General features: G+C 38.1%; 2 protein-coding genes across 2 annotated transcripts; one reads left to right on the top strand and one right to left on the bottom strand.

Moving 5' to 3' along the window:
* Positions 1–2262: 2262 nt before the first annotated feature.
* LOC117304513 (eukaryotic translation initiation factor 3 subunit H-B-like) lies at positions 2263–7634 on the bottom strand. Its single transcript, XM_033789020.1, has 7 exons — positions 7563–7634; positions 6647–6803; positions 5633–5800; positions 5092–5191; positions 4576–4722; positions 4086–4221; positions 2263–3644 (listed from the first exon to the last, which is right to left on the bottom strand). The coding sequence occupies exons 1-7, from the start codon at positions 7617–7619 to the stop codon at positions 3423–3425; spliced, it is 987 nt and encodes a 328-aa protein (XP_033644911.1). The 5' UTR covers positions 7620–7634; the 3' UTR covers positions 2263–3422.
* Positions 7635–9365: 1731 nt separating this feature from the next.
* On the top strand, positions 9366–22303 carry LOC117304516 (rRNA-processing protein UTP23 homolog). Its single transcript, XM_033789021.1, has 4 exons — positions 9366–9447; positions 10673–10876; positions 13163–13351; positions 21234–22303. The coding sequence occupies exons 2-4, from the start codon at positions 10703–10705 to the stop codon at positions 21618–21620; spliced, it is 750 nt and encodes a 249-aa protein (XP_033644912.1). The 5' UTR covers positions 9366–9447; positions 10673–10702; the 3' UTR covers positions 21621–22303.
* The last annotated feature ends 98 nt before the right edge of the window (positions 22304–22401 follow it).

Genomic DNA, 22401 nt, shown 5'->3' with positions numbered 1-22401 from the left:
TACTAATTGAACACGGTTTGATGTAACAGGTTGAAACCGGTCGTCGTTGTTTGTAAATAATCATTCCTTGTTCTTTATCATAGCTATGAAATCTTGCTCATAATATTATTACCTTTTAGTACATCTGAACTAGGAGCATTAGACTGGGCTCTCGCTTTGTGCGCAGGTGCAGTCGCAACAACAGCAAAGGTGTATTCAAAAGCATGTAGACTAGAAATAAATAAGAAAATAGTATTCAATGTTAACAAAGCGTTTAAGACAACAATATGAAAATCAAAACAGCTTAACAAAACAACAAGAACAACAACAGCAGCATCAGCAACAGCACAACAACAACAACAACAACAACAACAACAACAACAACAATAACAACAACAACAGCAGCAAAAAATCGTGGAAGGAAAAACACACCATAGAAAACCAAAACCAAAACAATGACCAGTCAATCAAGGACGCAGACAAACAAACATTTCCGAAGCAGACACACAGACACATAGCTCAATATTAAAAGAATACTTTAAAACAAATATTATTCTAAGACTGAATGTTCTATTTACTTCCAGTTGCATGTTAACTTTTCTGTAGACTTTACAGTAAATGTTTACCATCCACACTTGGGGCAAAAGTAAAACAAAATCATGAGCATAAATTCAACTTATAATTCCAGCATTGCATTAAAACTTGAAAATAATGTACATAAATAATTGTATCCAGCATTCACTGCTAAAGCATTCGTCTTAATCTCGTACGTAGCATTTTTTATAATAATAATAACATTAACGTTGTGATATTTATTATCCGAAAGAAAATTCATAATAATTGTAATCAAATGTTTTTATTAACTTATTCATTCCAAAAGAGCCATTGTCTTCATTTTTTTGTTATTTAAAAAAGAAATATGTACTCCTTTACTTACTGTATCTGTTTCTATAGTTTTTTCTTTCCGGTTTGTTTATTATTTTAATATATTTATTTATTTGTTTATTTATTTATTTATTTATTTATTTATTTATTTATTTATTTATTTATTTATTTATTTATTTATTTATTTATTTATTTACTTATTTATTTAAAACTTATAACTTGTTCTAATTTATAAATTACAAGTGAACTGTGATATTCTTTATTATGATAATGATAGAAATACCACGTGCACGTGCCGATTAATTGCCAGTGTGATAATATAAAGTAGCTGAGTCTTAAATGTACTCATTTTGATTTATTAAACTTGATTTAAATTGATTTATATGGAAGTTCTTCAATATTGTTCTTTTCTTTATGTGTGTTAGTGATTTGACTAGTGAGCTGCTCCCCAAACATAAACCTGTTCTTGCCAATGTCTCTTTGCTCTGTCTTTGTTTGGATTGTGTGCTGGCGTAGCGGGTGCAAAAACGCAATTTTGCTTTTTTGGGTGGTGGGGGCCAGCGGTGAAGCTAGGAGTGGGGGGGGGGGGGGGGCTTACCCCCCTCTGGTTATGCAACTCGGACTATCAAACCCCATCATGGTAGACACTGGATTATAAAACCTACATTGTTTTTAAGTATAGGAACTAAACTTGAGCTTGTATTTGTTACATTGAACCTACAATGTTTATACCAAGAACAGGTGGTTTAATAATTGGTCCTGCCTCAAACCCGTCCACGTCTTAAACAATTGCGTAAGTAATTTTGGAGTTTATTATTTGTAATTGAGTAATTGTCGAGGGGGCGGGGGTGAGGGGGGTTTTGGTTGACCTGCTTTTTGTCTTCAATGTGTCTGGTAATCTTAAGGATTCTTTGGAGGTTTTTAGTTTTTTTTTTTTACAAGAGAGTGCGTTACAGAATGTGCACATTTAGGGGACACGCCCTCAGCCATATATCGGCATGGTCTAGGGTGGGGAGGGTGTGTTTGATACGATATGGGGGGGGGGGTGGGCCTCTCTAATCCCTCTCCAGGCTACTGGTTTTCCCTTCATTTGGGGGGGGGGGGTGGGGAGACACGCCCTCAGCCATATATCGGCATGGTCTAGGGTGGGGAGGGGTGTGCTTTATATGATATGGGGGGGGGGTGGTACTGGCTTTCCCTTCATTTCTGTCTGTTGGGCTGTTTGCTGGAAGGGATGGCGTTTGGGGATGTAAGGGTAGAATAAGTGTTGACCCCGCCCATACAATTAATCACATGGCATTTATTTATAAGAAGGTTAACTTAAATTACAAGTACTGTACTACTTAGAAGATGGTAAACCGACAAGTCACACACACACAGAAACTGAATTCACATTTCTTTTCAATTGTTATAATGTTCATTTATTGGAACTAGGTAGGTAGTAGGGTTGACATTTGAAGTGGCTGTAACTTTGAACTTCTTTACAATTATGGAAACACTTTGTGAGAGGGAGCTATACCCCCTCCCCAAAACAGAGTCAATTTCTGCAACATAATAAAACAATTCATATGGTAGGACACAAGTCCTTTTGAAGGGACTAGCACAAGTCTAGTAGTTAGACACAACGCCGGTTTCAAACTGTGACACACATTTTAGAGATATTCATTCAACAAATAAAACCAATCGACAACTAAAACCAATCAAGAAGTTAGATCCGTTCGGGTTAGCAAGGTCCATGGTTTTAAAAATGAAAACATGCAAATAAAACGTTTTTGATTGAATTTTCTGAAAACAACTTTTGTTCATCAAAACCAGTGCTTTAAATTTGAAGGGGAAAAGAATAAAACCCATTACATGTATACACTTTCACATTCTACATACAGAAATATACTAAGTGAACACTAGAGGGCGCCAAACACAAGTTTCACCCCAGACGTTAGGTGAGAACACGGCTGGTAAACTCAAAGAACTTTAAGGGTGTTGAATGTTATGAGGTTTTACAGACCTTCTACACTACAACTAATGTTTAACTGGCAGGTTTAGGAGTGACATGGGATATGATATAGTGTGGAGCATGTCCTGAATGAGTGGTCAAGCACACATGACTCAAGCTCTGGTGTTTCTGACCAGCAGAGTCCATGTTCGTTAACAGAAGGGGTTCGCCCCAGTGTTTTCTGGTTCTGCTATTAAGTGCTACATAAATAAATGGGTCTTATGTGAAAATAATATGACAATTTTTATCCTTCTGTTTTTTCCCCTAGAAAGTAGACACTGTATTTAGTTGATACTTTCACAGCTGACATTAATTGTATTTTTCTTAAGAATTTTGCCTATAAATCAGCATTACGGTGACAACCAAACGATGACCCTACCCTGAGACGGGTCACGTAAACAAGTTTTGAAAAGACACACAGAGTGAAAACTACTAGAGGTTAGGTAGATGAGATGTGAAGGGTTCATTTTGACTAAGGTAGGGGTTCAGCAGTCAAAAGATCCTTGAAAAAAAAAGAGTGTAGGCGAGTAACTTTTTGAAAAATCTTAAAAATCATAAGACATTTCTAAGAGGTGGGGTTGTCTTTCTGGAGGGCGTCGGCCATGAAGAGTTTGCCGAAGCTGGATGCTCCCATCTTGTTGATCTCTGTGCAATAATTCTTCATCTGACCGGCCATTAACATACTCTCCAGTCGGAGAGGAGGCTGAGGAGATTTGAATAACTTCGTCAGGTCCTCATCTGGGAGAGGCGGGTCTCCTCGTGATTGCCTGGCACTGTTTTCTTGTGTCTTGAAGAAAGGAGAGACAATAAAAAGGAAGGTAGTGATTTGGGATGATCTAGTTATATAAACAAGAAATGTCTTTATGGTTAGGGGCCATTCACAATGATTAACAAATTTTGATATTTTTTTATACATACTTTGATTTGCTAAATATTGACTAACTAAATATCCCATACACTGAAGAACAAAGTTAATGTCTCAGATGAAGCAGATTTTGTTAACAATGTTCTTCAAGCTCATCTACAGAATACATACATGCCTACAGTAGTTCTTAGAACAGTTGTTCCCGCCTTAAATATCCCTTGCAGCCCAAACCCTTTCCAAAGGTTGGTGAATTGATTGGCACTTGTTAGGGAGAAATGGAAGGTTTAATTTTCCTTCAAGAAATTTCAAAGGGAAATTGAACTGAGCGAGACAGGAACCCTTTGAACTCATTCTAAAACTTACTCTCTTGTATGTATACTGTTGTTTATTCTGTTGTAGTTTAGTCATTGCTCGTTGATAATTCATGTATTTGTTGGTTTCTTGGGCGAGGTCGTCAACGTAGTCCATCAATAACTCTAAATTCTTCTCCAACATGTTCCTGGGAATGTCAAAGCAAAACAAGACATGAATGACTGGGAAACATCGATTGAGGAAGTTTTTATAACAGTGTTTGCTTTCTTGCTCCTTGCTCTCAGCACAAAAGGCACTTTGATTATAGTCTGACCATTCATTACCAACCACTGTGGTTTAGAATGATAGATAAACTGTTGCCAGACGGCAACGGTAAATATATCCACACAGTACACAGTCAACCCTCCTACTGTCGGACCATCCGCTGTGATTTTGAATGATAGATAAACTGTGTGAGGCTGCAATATTCTATATTGTGGATGCATCTAACAAACACGCAGGCAGTAGGAGTGTTTTGATTTTGCACTCCTTCCAAACTTACCCTGATGATAGACTCAGAAAGTTATCTCCCGTGGGTGGTGATATTTCCTTGAGTTCACAGAGGAGTGTGTTGACGAGGTAGGAGTTATGAATGACGATGGGAATCTCCTCAAAGACATTCTCATAGCAAAGCCCCGTCTTCTTCAAACTGCACCAGGAGAAAACAAAAACAAGACACAAATAAATTTGCCAATCGAAACATTGAGTTGTTAGTCCGTTGGTACTTTTGTGAAAAATCAGCATTCAAAGAGAGATTAATTCATGGTGTTACCACGAACCTTTTAGCATGCCATATCTGCTGATTATTTTCAAAATATGCAACATTGATTTTGGGGTCTTCCAATGCCATCCTCTTGATGATAAAAAATGTTTCTCTGGAAATTGGTATGAACTTTACAATCTTTTAGCTTTCAGATTGAAGCTAATTGTTTTTTATTTTTTTATTTTTTTTAAATCAAAAAAAGCTACTTCTACAATATGAAGTTGGGGTGGATTCTGAAATGGGAAGGCAACTTACGCTTCTGTTGAGAAGTCATAATCTTTGTAAGACTCCATGGCACTCTGCGTTAACCTATAGGCTTTTAGGCTTAGCGTGGACTTAGATGTCTTCAGTGGATCTAAAAGGTTTGAAACAAGATGGAGTCATGGTAACTTGTAAAATCAACTAGAGATACTTTGGCTCTTTGTGATGTAAAATGCATCCCATTTGAAATGAAAAAACCCTGGAGCAGTCTTTTGAACGGTACTCAAGTTCTGTCACTCAAAGAGTGTTGGTTCAAATCACAGCTTAGCCGGTCATTATGCTTGTGTCCTGAGCAAGACATTTTACATATAATACCTTCTGTCTTTTAAAATGCAACGTAAAGCCAAAGCAAATGTAAAGCTCTCGCAGTGTGAATAGTCCTCAACATTTTATTTCCTTTCTTGCATTTCTCTTTGCCCCTAGCAATGGCGTCACCAACGCACCATCCCAGTTTAGCTTCCTACGTGAACTGTAAAAGGATTACTCTACTCAAGGATTTGAACCTAGACAGTGCAGACAAGAAGTCTCCTCTTACCATAGATGAGGACCACTGATTCTTCTATAGAGTGTTGATAGTTAAACTGCGAGTCTAGTAGAGCCTTGTTAAGGAAGGTACCATACTGTGTGGATTGATACCAGCCAACGTGAAGATGATCAATGTTGACATGTCGTAGATTCCGCATCATCTCCATCTGGTATAACACTAGACAAGCAAAATAACAAATCAATCAAAATAGAGTCAAACACTGTTTCCTTTGGTTATGGTAGACTTTAAGATTTTCGAATGGACAGTTTTTTTGTGAGATGAAAATTTCCCTGACCCTATGAGGCTTGACCAAGAGCTTTGATTATCACGGCTAGATTCAAGATTGGTGTTCTTACTTGGTGTATAGGAAATTTATCACAAAGTCTAGTTGCGATAATCGTAACCCTCCATCCTCCCGACGGTCGGAGACCGGAGGGTTACGACACAAGACTGATATTATCGGTGTAACTAGCAGTTTTGACCAGTTTTTGCCAGACTCGTGATCAGATTCGTCCTTTTTTTCCACTTTCCAAAATCATGACAGACATTCTAAACACATGGAGTTGATCTTTATTGTATGACAACGTCATCTGGAACCCTTAAAACAACATCATGAAAATATTTGGCAGAAAAAACGACAAAAACTTACCAAAAGACTGACCGAATATATCCATAATCCATAGCGGGGTCAACTAGTGATTTTGAACGTCGCACTTGCTTGGCAACAACCAATCAGCGTGACCCAACCATGTGGGGGTATGGAGCAGCACACGGTACTTGCGCAGCATGCAGGCATGTACATGTACATGTACATGTACTGTATGAACATCGTGCGGAAAGTGGAAAAAAAGGACGAATCTGATCACGAGTCTGGCAAAAACTGGTCAAAACTGCCAGTTACACCGATAATATCAGTCTTGTGTCGTAACCCTCCGGTCTGACCGTCGGGAGGATGGAGGGTTACGATTATCGCAACTACACAAAAGTCAAACTTTTGTTCCCGTCTATAAACTCTTATCCTACCATCATCAAAGTTCTCTTCATCTGCATGTTTTGGAAATGGGAAACAATTTGTGATTTCCAGCGTGTCATCTTGAACGAGACCAAGAAGGACTCCCTGGACGAGTTCTCCTGCACTTCCTCCTTCCTCTTCACAATGTTTGATGATCTTCAACACAACCTGCCGTTCAAATAATCACAACAAATCAAACTTGAGTTGTTGCACGGAGAAATCAGATACCGTTTGTACCCGCTGTCTGTCACCTCACTAAACGTGGATGGATTTAAAGTGGATAGTACAAAGTAATGCACCATAAGCATAAGAAATAATAAATAATATCCTCAACTACAACAACTCTCGGCTCGGGTCAGTCGGGAAAAAATCCTCATCACACTTTGTTCTTCCTAGTTTCATTCCATCCTTGTTTGTTTGATATTAAAGTTGTTTCACTCAGAATCAGAATCAGATTCAGAATATAATAAATTAAAATAAAAACCATATAAAAAATTATAATATAACCCTAGACTATCTAGTTAAGTAGTCCCTACACACTACAGCTTGTTCACAAACGTTATTGGATATTTTATAACCCATTCATTTTCTTATTTCATACTTCTTAAGGATGAATCAAAGTAATTAATTTGAAATACAATTACAATATGCATAGGGCCTATGTACAAAATTAATTTTTTTTTATGGATTTTCCATTTTCCGGAACGTAGTTTTTGACATGCTAGAATAGACAGGTTCCCAATATAAAAAACGTTTTTTACGTCCAGGTACCCTTCACAAATCTGAAAACATTTCGCGGCCAGATGGATACTGTTTCTTCATTTATTTCGAATATAAAAAAGATCCTCATAATACTTTCTTTGTAAATCAATAGCATTGAATAAATGTACAACATAAAACAGTAAAAAATAGCAGCCATTTTCTCACCAATCCATCGATTTGTACTCTTCCAACAGGAGCGTCCAACGTGCTTGCGGTCGCCATTTTGCCGGTAAAAAATTGTCCTGCTAAAAATCACAACGATCCATGTAAAATGGATATTAATAAGGTGACGTAAGCACATTGACATAATGGGAAAGGCTGAACGATACGACTAAGTTTGCATAAATTATTAGTTCACATGGACTTCAGAACTGTTTTTTGTTGTTGCCCATGCAGGTATGGGAACCAGGATACAAAGAAAGGATAAATGCTTTCCCCATGCAGGTATGGGAACCAGGATATAAAGAAAGGATAAATGCTTTCCCCATGCAGGTATGGGAACCAGGATATAAAGAAAGGATAAATGCTTTCCCCATGCAGGTATGGGAACCAGGATATAAAGAAAGGATAAATGCTTTCCCCATGCAGGTATGGGAACCAGGATATAAAGAAAGGATAAATGCTTTCCCCATGCAGGTATGGGAACCAGGATATAAAGAAAGGATAAATGCTTTCCCCTTTGCAGTACGATTAATGATTATATGAAACAAGAAAGCCAGTTTGACTATAATATACGTTTTTTTGCCCATGCAGCGCAGGTATGGGAACCAGGATATAAAGAAAGGATAAATGCTTTCTCCTTTGCAATACGATTAATGATTATATGAAACAAGAAAGCCAGTTTGACTATAATATACGTTTGCGCAGATCGAGTGTTAATTTGAAGCATCCGACCCGAAAACCAAAGTACAATGGCCGATGCAAATTGCGTCACCCGCTGGAAATGTCAATTCCTCAGGCATTTTGTTTCAATCTGAAACCTCAAAATGGCATAAAGCCTGTTCGTAATATCTGTATAATATCACCATGAAGTATATGACCTGACTTATGATCTATTAGGTGACGGTACTATTCATTTTTTGAAAATACAAGACAAACTCAAGTGGCCGAAAGTGCCAGCTTGGCCGTCAAGTTTCGACCGGCCATGTGCTCAATACGAAACTCCCATTGGCTTCGGAAAGCATTTAGTCTAGGTCTTATCAGTTCAAGCGTAGCCTGAATTGAACCGTTACCACCCCCCCCCCCCTCCCCCGCGGACCCATCGCTAAAGACTTCTAGTTTTTGTTTGCTAAATTTTTCTGAGAGTTCAAGGTCAGACAGTTAAATAAAAGTCAAGTGAACCACGAAAATCACCATTACATTTTTTGATTATCACAATTGAAACAATAATATTGTCTCTTTCTTTTCGCACTACAACCATGGGAGGTAGAAAAACCTCCATGCTACAAACGAGACACTAAATGGCTTTCTTCATGAGAAACCGATAGTTGAGAGCTAGTGTTAAATGTAATCCGAATGAAGAAAATATGTTTACTCTGACAAAAGCCAATGGTGCAATATGTCTTTATATCGGCCGGCTCGCTTGGAAAACATCGGAAATTTTGTTTTTAAAAGTTTCGGAATGGTAGCGGGCGCATTGTATCTGAGGACTGACAGACTGGAGGACCGACCGTGTTTGGCCGATCCAGCTGCTCGGCTTGCTAGCTCCGCCCAACTCATGAATATTAACGTTCACATGGGTAACTGTGAACATTAGTTGATAAAAGTATTTTTTATTTTACTTCATAGTTATACTGCCAAAAGATAAAAATGAAAATCAATATGACTTTGAAAAAAATACACACGTATAAATATTTGTAGGTATACAATTTATGTAATTTTTGTGTAAAATATAAACGATTTTGGTTGTTAAAACCATGGCGGTTAAACATAATTTTCGAAGAGCTTGATTTCCCACAATGCAATGCATCCACACAAGATGGCTGCGCCCTTGTTCACGTGCTTCTAAAAATTGTTTTCTAGTTTGCGGTAGTTCAAGACCGAATAAAAGGTATTTTCTTGATTCAGTTAATGGAAAAGTTAAGTGACTTGCACAATCTGATAATAAGTGATATGCCGGACAGCCTGTCGGCGTTTTTTGTAAGCTGTAGTTTTGTTTATGCGACTGTTGACAACACTCGACGGACTGACCAGTCACTGACATAATTAATTGTTTGTTGTTAATAATGTTAAACTTAAAAGACATGGAATGGGGGTGGGGGGGGGGGGGGGGCGAGTCCGAAGGGGAATTCCGTACCAGGCCACCACTTTTTCACGAGTTTGTTATTCATGATAAATGTCACCAAGCAACAAGATAAATCATTGGATTAATAAATAAGATTTTTAAAAATATATAAAGAAAAGAAGTGGTGACCGGAATTTGAAATTTTGCTTGTTTCCATTAAAATAAAATTGTTGTTGTTATTGTCAAATGTTGTTAATGTTAATCAAAATCAACAATGTGATTGTGAATGTAATTGTAAACCTCCACTCCATGAGAGTCCATCATGTCCATGGCACTAGACTTGTGCCGTGGACAAGTCGTTAAATCGGCCCCACGCGCTGAGATAGTGCTCTCGCGCGATCACTGCTCTCGCGCGAACTGATGGCTCCCCGATTTCGACTCCTCATTCGACTCCTCATCATGAGGAGTCGAAATCGGGGAGCCATCAGTTCGCGCGAGAGCAGTGATCTCGCGAGAGCACTATTATCTCAGCGCGTTGGGCCGATTTAACGACTTGTCCACAAGTCTACCATGGCACTAGTGCCACTACTACTTTCTTTCGCGGTCAGACCATGCATGGCCATGGAGGATGAATCCAGACATGTCAGAGAGCAAGAGCGAGAGAGACATTTGATTTGATTTTGAAGGATATTGACACGTATTACAAAATGTAAAGTAAAACACTAGCACCATAAAAACTACTCCTAGAACTATTTCGGTTTCATCCGCTATCGTCTCCCGTAACCGTAAGCGATAGCGGACGAAAACGAAATAGTTCTAGGAGTACATAAAAACTATAAAATACTATAGTCTACACTTTGGTCCTACAGTGCCAATAGAATAGTCAAACTCTGGACTCAACTCCTTCTGCTTCTTGGTTGGCGAACTATGCCTGCAACTTCGCAAGTACCTTTACTTTCAGGAAGTCAAATCACTCTAAAAATAGAAACCCAGGGCCAGGCATTTTTTTTATTCTCTTGTTTGTATCTAATCGTTTGTACTTAACATTTAGATTAAGTGACGTCCTACGACCTAGTCTGCCATGAAGATCAAACGCTACAAGCATGCCCGGCGTTATCTTGGGTTCTACAAGAATCTCTTTAACTTCCAAGAGCCCCATCTAGTTCTTGTTGATGGAACCTTTACTTGTATGGCTCTACGACACAAGACAAACATCAAAGAACAACTCCCAAAATATCTGGGTGGAAATATACAGGTGAGAAATTTTGTAGAAAATAAATTAAAGAGTTAAGTCTTTCAAGGCTGGTATTTGAATATAGCATGCTTTCATATTCATAACTCTCAAGTCAGAGACCAGTTGTTGTGTTTTTGTTTGTTTTAATGGCTGCAGTATTTAAGATATTTTACAGAGCTTACAAAGCAGTTGCATACAGTGTATGTGTTTGGTTTGATCAACCCTATCCCTATGCATGAAATGATAACATTCCTGTGAACATTTAGGGTAAGGCTGTTGTCAGGAAAGTAGTAATAAACATGCCTTATTTTCAGTATGTAAACACATTGCCTTTAACACTTGTTCCATGTTGTGAATCTGTCAATGAATGTTCTTGTTGATTTGTATATTTTGCTCAAATATTATTTTCTTCTTTTTTCTTGCAGATTTCCAAATGTTAATAAGCGAGAATTAAACAGTTGTCCTAAATATCTTAACATGGACACGTTGTGAAACACTTCCCAAACATACTTTGGGAAACATTCCCGAAGAGTTGACAGTTTATTGAAACTGTCCACTGCACTGATCTTAAAGGTCATTATTATTGTCTTGTATTGCTGCTATGTATGGTAAAGCATTCTTGTCAGATATGTGGATATTTTGTTGCAAATCTTGTGAAGTTTTTGTATGAATGCTTCCTCACTTAAATTTGTTTGTATTATTGTTTTACCCTTCCCAGTAAAACATTGTAAAAATGTATTTTATCTTGTGCTTTTTTTTGCAGATTTGTTTTTTATTACAACTTTGATTACTACATTGTCTTTTAGCATTTTATTTGTTGTGTTGCATGTTTTAAAATGTTGCGTTGAAATGTCTCTGAACATTAATGTGGTCACTTTTCAGTATTACAGTGTATCTATTTGTTTCATCAAATAATGCCATGTATATTTTGCTCTGTTTATTCTGAACACAGTTGTTATTATAATGCTCATACTCATGGGAACATTTTCCTGTGAGCTGTGAGTTGACCAAATATTTGAAATCGTGAAATGTCTTTCTGTGGTATAATATTGTTTCTAAGCATTGTTTTCAAACATTTAAATATTTTGTTGCAAATCTTGGAAACTTTTTGTATGAATGCTTTCTTGAATCTGATCTTTTTAATGTTTTACACTTCCCAGTAAAACATTGTAAAATGCATTTTATGTCATGTTTTTTTTCCAGAATTGAAACATCGCTCAATAGCAATGTGATCAATTTTTGACCAACTATCATGCATTGTTTTACAGCGTATTTTTTGTTCCATATTGCATTGACAATGAAATGGCTGAAACGTCGGTAGATTTCGCTCTAATAAATCGTGTTGTTTTTGCAGGTTTGACATTTTGTAAGTGAGATTTGACAATTGTTTTCCTATATTTTAATGTTCATACTCTTGGGAACATTTTCCTGTGAGTAACCAAATGTTTGAATTCACTAACAACACAGATCTTAAATTCAATCACATTGTCTGATCCCTCCTTGCATTGTATATACCCTAATGATTGTTTCATTTTACTTATGAAGCACTGTTCATGAACTCTACTTGTGTTTTTACATTTATTTGAACATCTTTGAAGATTTTGTATGAATGCTTTTCTTGAATTTGATCTTATCTGAAATTGTTATTATTTTTTATCCTTCCTTGTTTTACATTGTAAAATGCATTTTCTTCCCATTTGTTTTGTTTTGCATGTTTTTTACTTATTGTAACTTTTAGTTAGATTTGGGTTTTTCAACTTGTTAGTTAGCATTTAGTGATTTTCTTTAATTTAGTCCTTGTATCTTAGATCTGTCAGTAGACCATAACATGCTTTTATAAATACTTCTACCCTTTGCATATATGTGTCTTTTACGGAGCTTTAGAGGAGATATTTAAAATTGAAAAACCTAACCAATAAACATGTTAATGTTGAAACATATTGCGTATTTTACATTGGGAGGGACATTAATAGGGTACTAATGTAAAGTGCATTGAGACGGTTATTGTGAAATGCGCTATATAAGAACTATTTACTATTAATATTAGGCCTATTATTATTACTATTAGATAGAAACATAGGACTTGTGTAGATGGTTACTGGGGTGTGTTTTGGCAGTTCGTAACCAATAATTGTTTCAGTCATTGACCGCTGATATACCGATGGCAAATTAAACCAAAACATTTAAAGGTTATAAAGACTGGTTAAACCCACCCCTGACCCACTGCTAAAATCACTTAACTCTTACAAGTAGTATGCTTGCATGTATTTCTATCTCTGACAGTCAACCCTGTCTTTAAACCCACAGCTCATGACTACAAAGTGTGCCATAGTAGAAACAGAATCCTTAGGTAAGGAACTGTTTGGAGCGGCAGCCATCTTGAAGCGATACAAGATTCTTAAATGTCCTCATCGTGAGAAGCCGGTTCCAGGAGCAGATTGCTTCACTGAGTTGATTGGAGAGGAAAACAAACAACACTATTACATCGCTACTCAGGTATGTTGAGGGAATTTCCTTGTATATTACCACCCCCCCCCCCCACCATAATCTTGGTTGACCGATCATTTGAAATCATTCAACTGCATTGGTTGCGTATTGTGACATAACTCACTGTGCACAGAAGTAACATAACTGTGTTCTTGTGTGCTATATGTAGAAACATTAACAACATGATATCATATTGCAGGCTGGCATAATTTATCTATCATTAAAGGACGACATTGAATGGTAAAACAGTAGGAGGGTTAATTATAGGATGTTTTACTGAAGGGTGTTTAAGGAAAGATCTGAGTTAACTCACTCTACAACTTTTTATTTCATGAAAGCTAGCAGTTATCTATCACTTTGGATAATTTAGGAGATTTGTTGAAAAATAAAAAAATTGCTAAAAAATATAAAAAATTAGAAAGATAAAACTTAAACATGTTCTTGTAAAATGTGATTGCCCGAATAAATATTATTGTTATTATTATTATTATTATTATTATCTGAACAGAAATCATATTTGGTTTCTGTATATTATAAAACACTGGAAACAGTTTATAACAATACTTAAAAATTAAAGTGTGTTATGAGTAGCATCCTCATAAACTATCTTTTCAGCCACTAGTAAAGTGTAACAGCGCCCTCTATTGATATTATTGAGTTGTTAAATTCCCCTTCCTGATTGGAATGCCTTGTTTATCTGAGCTATGGACTTCTGGGTGGTTTGATTTACTAAGAACATCCTTGATTGGATTTGGCATAACATATCAATGGAGGCGTTGCTGATAGAGATGGCAACCAATTGGAGAGCAAAGAAAATTCATTTGATTACCAGGTTGACAAATGCCAATCCAATTACATGATAAAGGCATGCAGTATGATGTCACCAAAATGTCCAAAGTTTCTAGAGGCCTGATACTTCATGGTATGGAGGCAGCGAAGGCGGTTGCCTCCATGCCCCCTGGTCATTGCCTTGGTGCCCTTAAAATGCTCCAGTAGATACTTACAATTTCCTCACAAGGTGTCCTTTACAAAGGAGAAAATGCCTTGGTGCTTGTTTGTTTGTTTGTTTGTTTGTTTGTTTGACTGATCTTCCCATCAAGGGAATTCGGCAAACTCCCACAAAGGGATATATACACCTAAGATGTCAATTATGCCTTGGTCTTTTCCTTTATTAAATCCAATTGTTTCTTTTCCTGTGTTTGTATGTGAAGAAAGCATGCTGTATTTTATACTCTGATGGGCTCCTACAAGTTCCCTTTCCCATTTTTAGATGTTAGTTTTCAAAGAGAAAGCGGGGATCAATGTGTTAGTTGGTGACAATTTGTGCTCAATCCGTTTTGTGAGTCAGGAGAAAATACTGAAAAGCCATCAAGTTTCACCATGTTCAACATTGTTCATAAATTGTGTTGTAACCAAAATAAACTGTTGAGTTTTTGCTTTAATGATTTCAGATTCAGTTGTCAGGAATATTATGACCTTATTTCACACGGAAATAGATCTCAGAAAAAAACGTGCTCTAGTATGAGCTTGATGTCCATAATCTTTGAGACTCAAATTAAACTATGATGTGTTACACATGGTTACACTGACTTCCAATAGAAAAACACCCACAAACAGATAGTGCAACAGCTGGCAAAACATCAACATATGTCCAAGGTATGGCTTTTAAATGCTTTGTACTTGGTACATCATGGATGATAACCTGATTGATTTTTGTTCTTTGGCCAATTGTCATTGACTAACAGTGAATAATTTCAGAATATTCAGTAAATATTCTGGTAAATTTAGTTTCAAAAGTATAAATTCTTTGATTTTGACTGTGAATGGTGACAATTTGGTTGCTAACCAATCGGCCTACTCTGGCTGTTAACTTTTATTTGGCGCTTTTAAACATAGTATCAAAGCAACTTCCACTTTTCCTACCCCTGTTCATAAGACCTTTGAAAAACAATCCTGAAATGAGCTCAGCTCCTTTGGAGTATGCAGCATCGTCAGCCAAGTTGGTGCACAGGTTGCTAATCATGCACATCAACAATATCTACCCTTGCAGTGTACCTATTTACTCCTGGGTGATGCAAAGTTGTTGTAGCTTTTTGTTTTGCCCAAGAACACAATGTTCCAGTTTCAATGTACGTTGTTCAAAATCAGCATCACATCGACCAGCTCCCAGTACTTTTTATATTATATGCAGTACACATACTGTACATCGATTCCTATGCAGATCACACTGATGTGTATCCTGCTGCGTTGTTAGCGGTATAGTGGGCATGTTTGTGTAAAGAGCACTGCACAAGTCTATTATGTAAGTGACCTTATGCCAGAGAAGTGACCCCATGATAGAGAGTTGAACTATAGTACTCTTCAGCTAAGTCTAAAAACCATTGATGTATCTGCTGTGCAATGCATTTGTTTGTGTCTTGAAAACTACACATGTAGAAGATTGGAATGAATGTACTCTTCTAAAAACCGATGATGTGCCACCCCTTTATGGTGTTTTGAAAATTGGAGTTGGATTTCACAAGACTAGATTCAAAATGAGGAAAGACATAAAAGACCAGATTCAAAAGTGTTTTATTTGTTGTTTTGAGAAGAGAAGATGGATCTCATTGTCTTTTGGGTTTCAAGGTTGACATTGAAACTTACATGTAACATAATTAACAGATAGCTATCAGAATCAAAGTCAATATTTGAGCATCATTAGAGCAAAATGAATATACTGAACTGAAAAATAAAGAACCGGTGAACTGGTCCTGTAAAATAAAGAACCGGTGAACTGGTCCTGTAAAATAAAGGACCGGTGAACTGGTCCTGTAAAATAAAGGACCGGTGAACTGGTCCTGTAAAATAAAGAACCGGTGAACTGGTCCTGTAAAATAAAGGACCGGTGAACTGGTCCTGTAAAATAAGGGACCATGGATAAATTAAGAACGCGGCCCACCGCGGTCAGACTCGTTCTAGAACGAGTCCGTCCCAAAATTGTCACGCGCCCGTCCCAAGATGGATTAAGCGCTTCACTGATTTTTAAGGTCCCTCATTATCGAACTCTATTGTTGGTGCCTTTTGTTGTTCAGATTACATAGACAAGGCAGCTTGCAAGTAAAGCCACGAAGGGGTGAAGGATTAGTGTTTGCGGTCTAGCTCAGGTATACACCAGACAATGGGTTGGAGATGTCCATGTACAGCCAACCCTCAAGTTTGCCAAAGCTAATACAATAATATGCTACTGCCATAACAAGTTGAAGTGGTGACTATTATTCTTAAATTTGAAATCATCGCCAACTTATTTAGATCTACATCTAATTGTTACATTAGGACCCGTGTTTACAGAGATGATTACACTTACAAGATTCGTTCAAAAAGGTACCGCAAAATCATGCTGACCGGCTCGCAATCACACAAAACACAACGCACAATTACATCGTAGTACACAAACACTCCATCTAGCTACACACTCACACACAGTGTTTTCAATATTCAGGCCTAGTAGTCTTGTTATTTTGCGTGCAACAAACTATAATGCAAGAAACATTGATCGCTAGAGGGCTTTCCTAAACAATGTGATAGCGGGAGAGCCGCCCTCCGTTGGAAAAATTGCGCAACAGCTTACGAAATTAGTTTCAACCGCCTTGAGATTAAGACTTTCGGGAGAATCTGGTGTCCGAAAATTGCAATACTAACCAGCGTTGGTGCCCGAGCTAAACTCATACAACATTGGTGCCGTCGCTGGTACCTTGGGCAACGTGGTGAATTTTCAGCAGTTCCTTGGGAAATATTAAGCGTGTTTAAGAAAAACTTCATAACGTGTTGGCTTCATTGTTCAAACATGAAACATTTTGGACACCTTGGATGTACAAAAAAGAGTATAGTTTTACTGTTTACTGTAAGATGTTTTTCCTATTGACTTTGTTTTACTTTGGGGGATTATTTTGCATGGCGGTCGTGCAAAGACGTAGTATTTTTTATTTTTTAATCTGCGGTTGTGTTTTGACTTATTGTGTGAAAAGGGCTACAACTTGGGTTTATCTACCCAGATAAGCCGATTATAACTACACAGTGGTTTTCGGCCTACACCATTGTTCCTTTGTTATACAGTGGGTCTTCCTCGAGACCCGGTGGTTGAGGAGAACGCGTTCCACTCCGTAGTTTTTCTTTTGTTCGATTTGTCACGCAAATGAACGCGTCGCGACGCGGTCGTTCCCGTGACATAATTTATCCATGGTCCCTAAAGAACCGGTGAACTGGTCCTGTAAAATAAAGAACCGGTGAACTGGTCCTGTAAAATAAAGGACCGGTGAACTGGTCCTGTAAAATAAAGAACCGGTGAACTGGACCTGTAAAATAAAGGACCAGTGAACTGGTCCTGTAAAATAAAGGACCGGTGAACTGGTCCTGTAAAATAAAGGACCGGTGAACTGGTCCTGTAAAAAAAAGAACCGGTGAACTGGTCCTGTAAAATAAAGGACCGGTGAACTGGTCCTGTAAAATAAAGGACCGGTGAACTGGTCCTGTAAAATAAAGGACCGGTGAACTGGTCCTGTAAAATAAAGGACCGGTGAACTGGTCCTGTAAAATCACTGGCCTCGAGCCTGTGATCCAGGGTGAAACCCGAGCCCTACCCCCCCCCCACCTTCTGTCCAACACTTTGTGGTAATCATTGCACTACTACCTGATGTACAAATGTACATTGTAACCTAGGGAAGCACCTTGTAATGTGCAGCTTGCTCCGCTAATCACATCAATCGGGGCTGCTCCTTGTAGCGTTTCTCTTGTCTGTATTTGTTGCTTGGCTTCCCTGGCCTTGCAGAAAAACCCCTCACTCTTTCCAACCCTCTCTTAATTTGATGGTTACACACTGATCAATACCCACGTTCCTTTCTTTTGTCTCTGCATCCATGGTTCGGCAGGGAAAAAAGTCGTGGGACACTCGGGCTTGCATCAACATGCAAATTGAATAAGGTGAACCGACCTCATGCGATTAGTAGGAGGCAGTGAAGGACATTATCAAGGGGGGGGGGGGTGACTTCTGAAACAAAGTGCAGCATCGTCGGGGGGGGGGAGGGTTGGTCATAATGAGAAAAGAAAGACAGAGTGGTAGAGAGAGAAGATGGATGAGAAAATGAAGTTAGTATGGAGATGTGGAGAAGGTGAGGTACGTTGAGAAAGAACGAGGAGAGGACTTGGTTATTGACAGATTCAGACAGTGTTTGCATGCAGAGTTACATGGTGTAGATTGTAACAAGATTGACTGGCAGAGTAGACAAAGACAGGTGCCTAACACCCCCCCCCCCCCTGCTTATTCAAAATGCATTGGGTCCACCTTGCCATATTCATCAATGTTGAGATTTGTGCAATAAAAGAAATCAAATTGAGTGAACAAAAATCATGTTTGAAGTTCACATGTTTGTTTGAATGTAGTGGATGTAGCTTGCATGTTTTGTTCATGATAATAATAGTGGTTTCTTACATAGCGCTCAAATCAACTCAAATAGCGCTCAGTATTAAGTATTTTCCTGCATGGTGTGGTGCTACGTTTTGAAGTTTTTAACCTTGTCCTTTAAATTGCACCATGTAGTGATTTAAAAAGTGCTCTCTCAAAAACACCCTGAAATCTCCTCTAGAGGATTTTCAGATTAACTGCAATGAAATTAAATAAACATGTTGGAGGTTTTCGTGGAAACATTGTGTATGAAAATCTTGTTAAAAGTAAATGTGGATGTGTACATGTAGCTTGCAGCATTAATTCACAATGAGATAAATGCAAATGTGAAGGACTCTGTTAGTATGAGAGGAATCAAACTGGAAAAGAACAATAATAATTTTGTTATGACAAGCTTTGAACACGGATGCAGCTAGCAGCATTTCCGTTCATAAGGTCTCAATATTAAAAGAGAATTATGGAGGCTACTTCAGTGTTGCTTTATCGCATGGTTAGAGGGCAAGTTTTTTCTTTGTTACGTAATGCGAGAAACGGCCATGAAAGCTTTAAAGTTGCAAAACATTTGAAATGAAAATGGGGGGGGGGGGGTAATTAAACTCCCCTGGGAATTGTCTCTTCAGTGTTGAAAGAACTTGTACATGAGACTTTGAGTGGCCAGTGCATTAATAATGGATGGTAGTCATGTTATTTTGAAATGTTTTTTCCTGATTTTAGGATTAAAAGAAATCTCCTCGAGCCTTTAAATTTTCTTGAATGAATTAAACCAATCACAAAAGTGAGGAAGGAAAAAACAAATTGTGTCCAAATCTGTCGTCACACAGTTTTGTTTTTCAGTACAGATGTCTGTATCATTCAACGATTGAGAACAAACATTCATCTAAAAAAAAAGCACAAAAGGAAAGGAATTAAAATTTGATTTAAAAAGACGAAAAACCTGAACAATTTATGCTGGGAGTAAAATGCCAGTGACCATTTAACTGAAAGGGCGCTTAAGTCAGAATGCAAATTTGACTACATGCCCAACCTGTTAATTGAATGTGTCCACCGCGTGTTTCTCCCATTACATCTTGCTTGACACACCACACCATGGAGGCGATTAAAAAAACTACACCATCCGGAAAATATTGGCAGCTTTGTCCCGTCGTTTGAATTATCTTCAGCCAACCCTGATGATTCTATCAAACGCTGGAATCCACTGTTTTTTTCCGCTACTGGCGATTTGAAATCAATGATGATAATAATGGCTGCTGGCAACGGGTTGAGCCCTGGAGCCGTTACCAACGTTAAAACTGACTCGTTATAGATGACTCGGCCCAATGTTACCAACGTTTAAACTGACTCGTTATAGATGACTCGGCCCAATGTTACCAACGTTTAAACTGACTCGTTATAGATGACTCGGCCCAATGTACTTTGCTCGTTTGCGTCTTGTATACAATGTGGTACATCTTTTCTTTCCCCCTCCCTATATCTGATGTTTATCTTCTCCAAGCAATTTTTTTTACGACAAAAGCAGGTTTATTTAGTGACATCTTTAATTCTTTCCTTGACAGCCTCCATTCAAAATCCATTGCCCCCCCCCCCCCAATTTTTTTGTTTTATTTCAAATTCAGTATAAAATGATTGAGTACTTGATGATCATGGTCCAGGATGGCATAGAATTACTTAAGATGACATTAAAAACTTTTTCCCCCTCTTGGCAACCTATACTAGTCAAAAATTATAATATTATTAGCCTTCAAACATCAGTGACGTTCTGGGTTTAAAATAAGAAGGGGGGGGGAGTTGGCAAGACTGCAAGCCATTTTAAAGAGGAAGGAAAACGCCAAATTCATTTTTTAAACTAATTTTCTAATAGATCAAGCCCTCATGTGAGTGAGGAAAAAATTACAATTCTCTAACCTCATGTTAAAATGGTGTAAATAGCCATTCCACACAATCATGAGTTTACTGGCCCGATGTTAAAACTACTGGCCTCGTGTCCAGTGTAAAATACAAACCTACTTAAGCAAGTGTCTTAACCATTATTGCATCATCGTTCAGATGGTCATCATTGTTTTCTGGCTGGCTGGCTGGCTGAAGATTGGCCACAGCAGCTTGTAACTCAGGTGCTACATAAAACGGGGGGGGGGGCTTATATTTTGAATATAGCTCCTCGTACCTTTTCAAAAAACTGATGAGCACTTTGAGAAGCCCTTGGAGGTAGACAAGTTTTAAAACAAAGTTGTTGTTTTCCTGTCCAATTAAATAGGTTTGTAGGATGATATATCTATTGACAACCTAGAGAATGGAAATCTTTGATCTGACTTGTGACTGCCTAATGGTGTGTCATGAGATCAAGCTCTGGTGTTGCCAGAATGTGTGGGAGGGGTCCCAGTCATTGTGCTTGTTAAGAGTAGGAGGCTTCCTGTTGGTGTTAACAAACCATTTCTATTTTATTATTGTACGCTTTAGGATCCTGAGTTAACAGAGCATGTTCACACCATCCCAGGCATCCCTCTTCTCTACATGAACATGAATGCAATCGTCCTGGAGAAACCCTCAAAAGCATCCAACCACTATGCAGAGAAATTAACCAAAAAGAAGACCAAACCCTCAGCGGTGGAGAAGGAAACATTGAAGCAACTGAAAGGAACTGAGGAGAAGTCAAAGGTTGAGCGGCAGAAGAAACGAAGACGACCCAAGGAACCAAATCCTTTGTCCGTTAAGAGAAAGAAGAAGAATAAAAGTGTTCAAGAAACTCCAAAAGGGGCGGAAACTGCTGGGAGGAGGAAGAGGAGGAATAGGTCAAAGGTCGCTAAGCATATCCAGGAACAAATGAGAACCTCTGATGAAAGGTAACGAAGAGTCTTGTGTCAAAGGTCATCGACCCTGAAGCATTCTCGCATTGAGATGAGACATTGAGAGGATCGGTGGTTTTAAGAAAGTGATGATACAAAGAAGACATTTTCATCTGATGTGTTGCACTGTGACTAAGATCAATAGAATTGATTGTCATCTCTGACTTCTATCCATTATAGCTTAAAAATAGAGGATAAATTGCTTTCAATTTATTCCAATTCAATTTGTATGTTTTGTATACATCTTTCAAATGTCATAAACCACTGCTGCCTCGTACCTCTCTAAAAGTGGACAGACTGGTCCTGGAGTCTTCTGTCGCATCAGTCAACAAAGACACCTGCCATCCACCTGTTGTTTGCATAGGTCACTGGGTGCCAGACTAGTATGTAAAGTTCATTGCTCTTTAGGGCAACGACCCTGAGCTGACTGTGGACTCACTTGTACTTCACTAAACCTTCTGAACGAGCTTCGGTTGATCATTATTATTGTTGATTATTTTGTTAGGGCAGTTGATTGCATTGAGCTGTTTTAATGAGCTGTTCAACAGTTGCGACTGCCACTACCTTTGACTTTTTGTTGTGAATTTTTTTTCTTCTTCTGTCAGTGTAGCAAGAAATGAGATTATTGATCCCACTTGTGAACTTCGAAAATTCATTAAATGTCCATGAGTCGTTTTTAGAATATCTTTGTGTTCAATCCTTTATTGTGTAGACATCAACAATTCTCCATCCGAGTGTCAACTAACATATTCAGTTTTCAAAGCTAATTCTTCATTGTTAAA

Source organism: Asterias rubens, chromosome 21 (assembly GCF_902459465.1).
Source record: "Asterias rubens chromosome 21, eAstRub1.3, whole genome shotgun sequence".
In the NCBI taxonomy this organism is placed as follows: Eukaryota; Metazoa; Echinodermata; class Asteroidea; order Forcipulatida; family Asteriidae; genus Asterias; species Asterias rubens.
The sequence above is the reverse complement of the archived record's forward strand: the minus strand, read 5'-3'. Positions and strand labels throughout refer to the sequence as shown.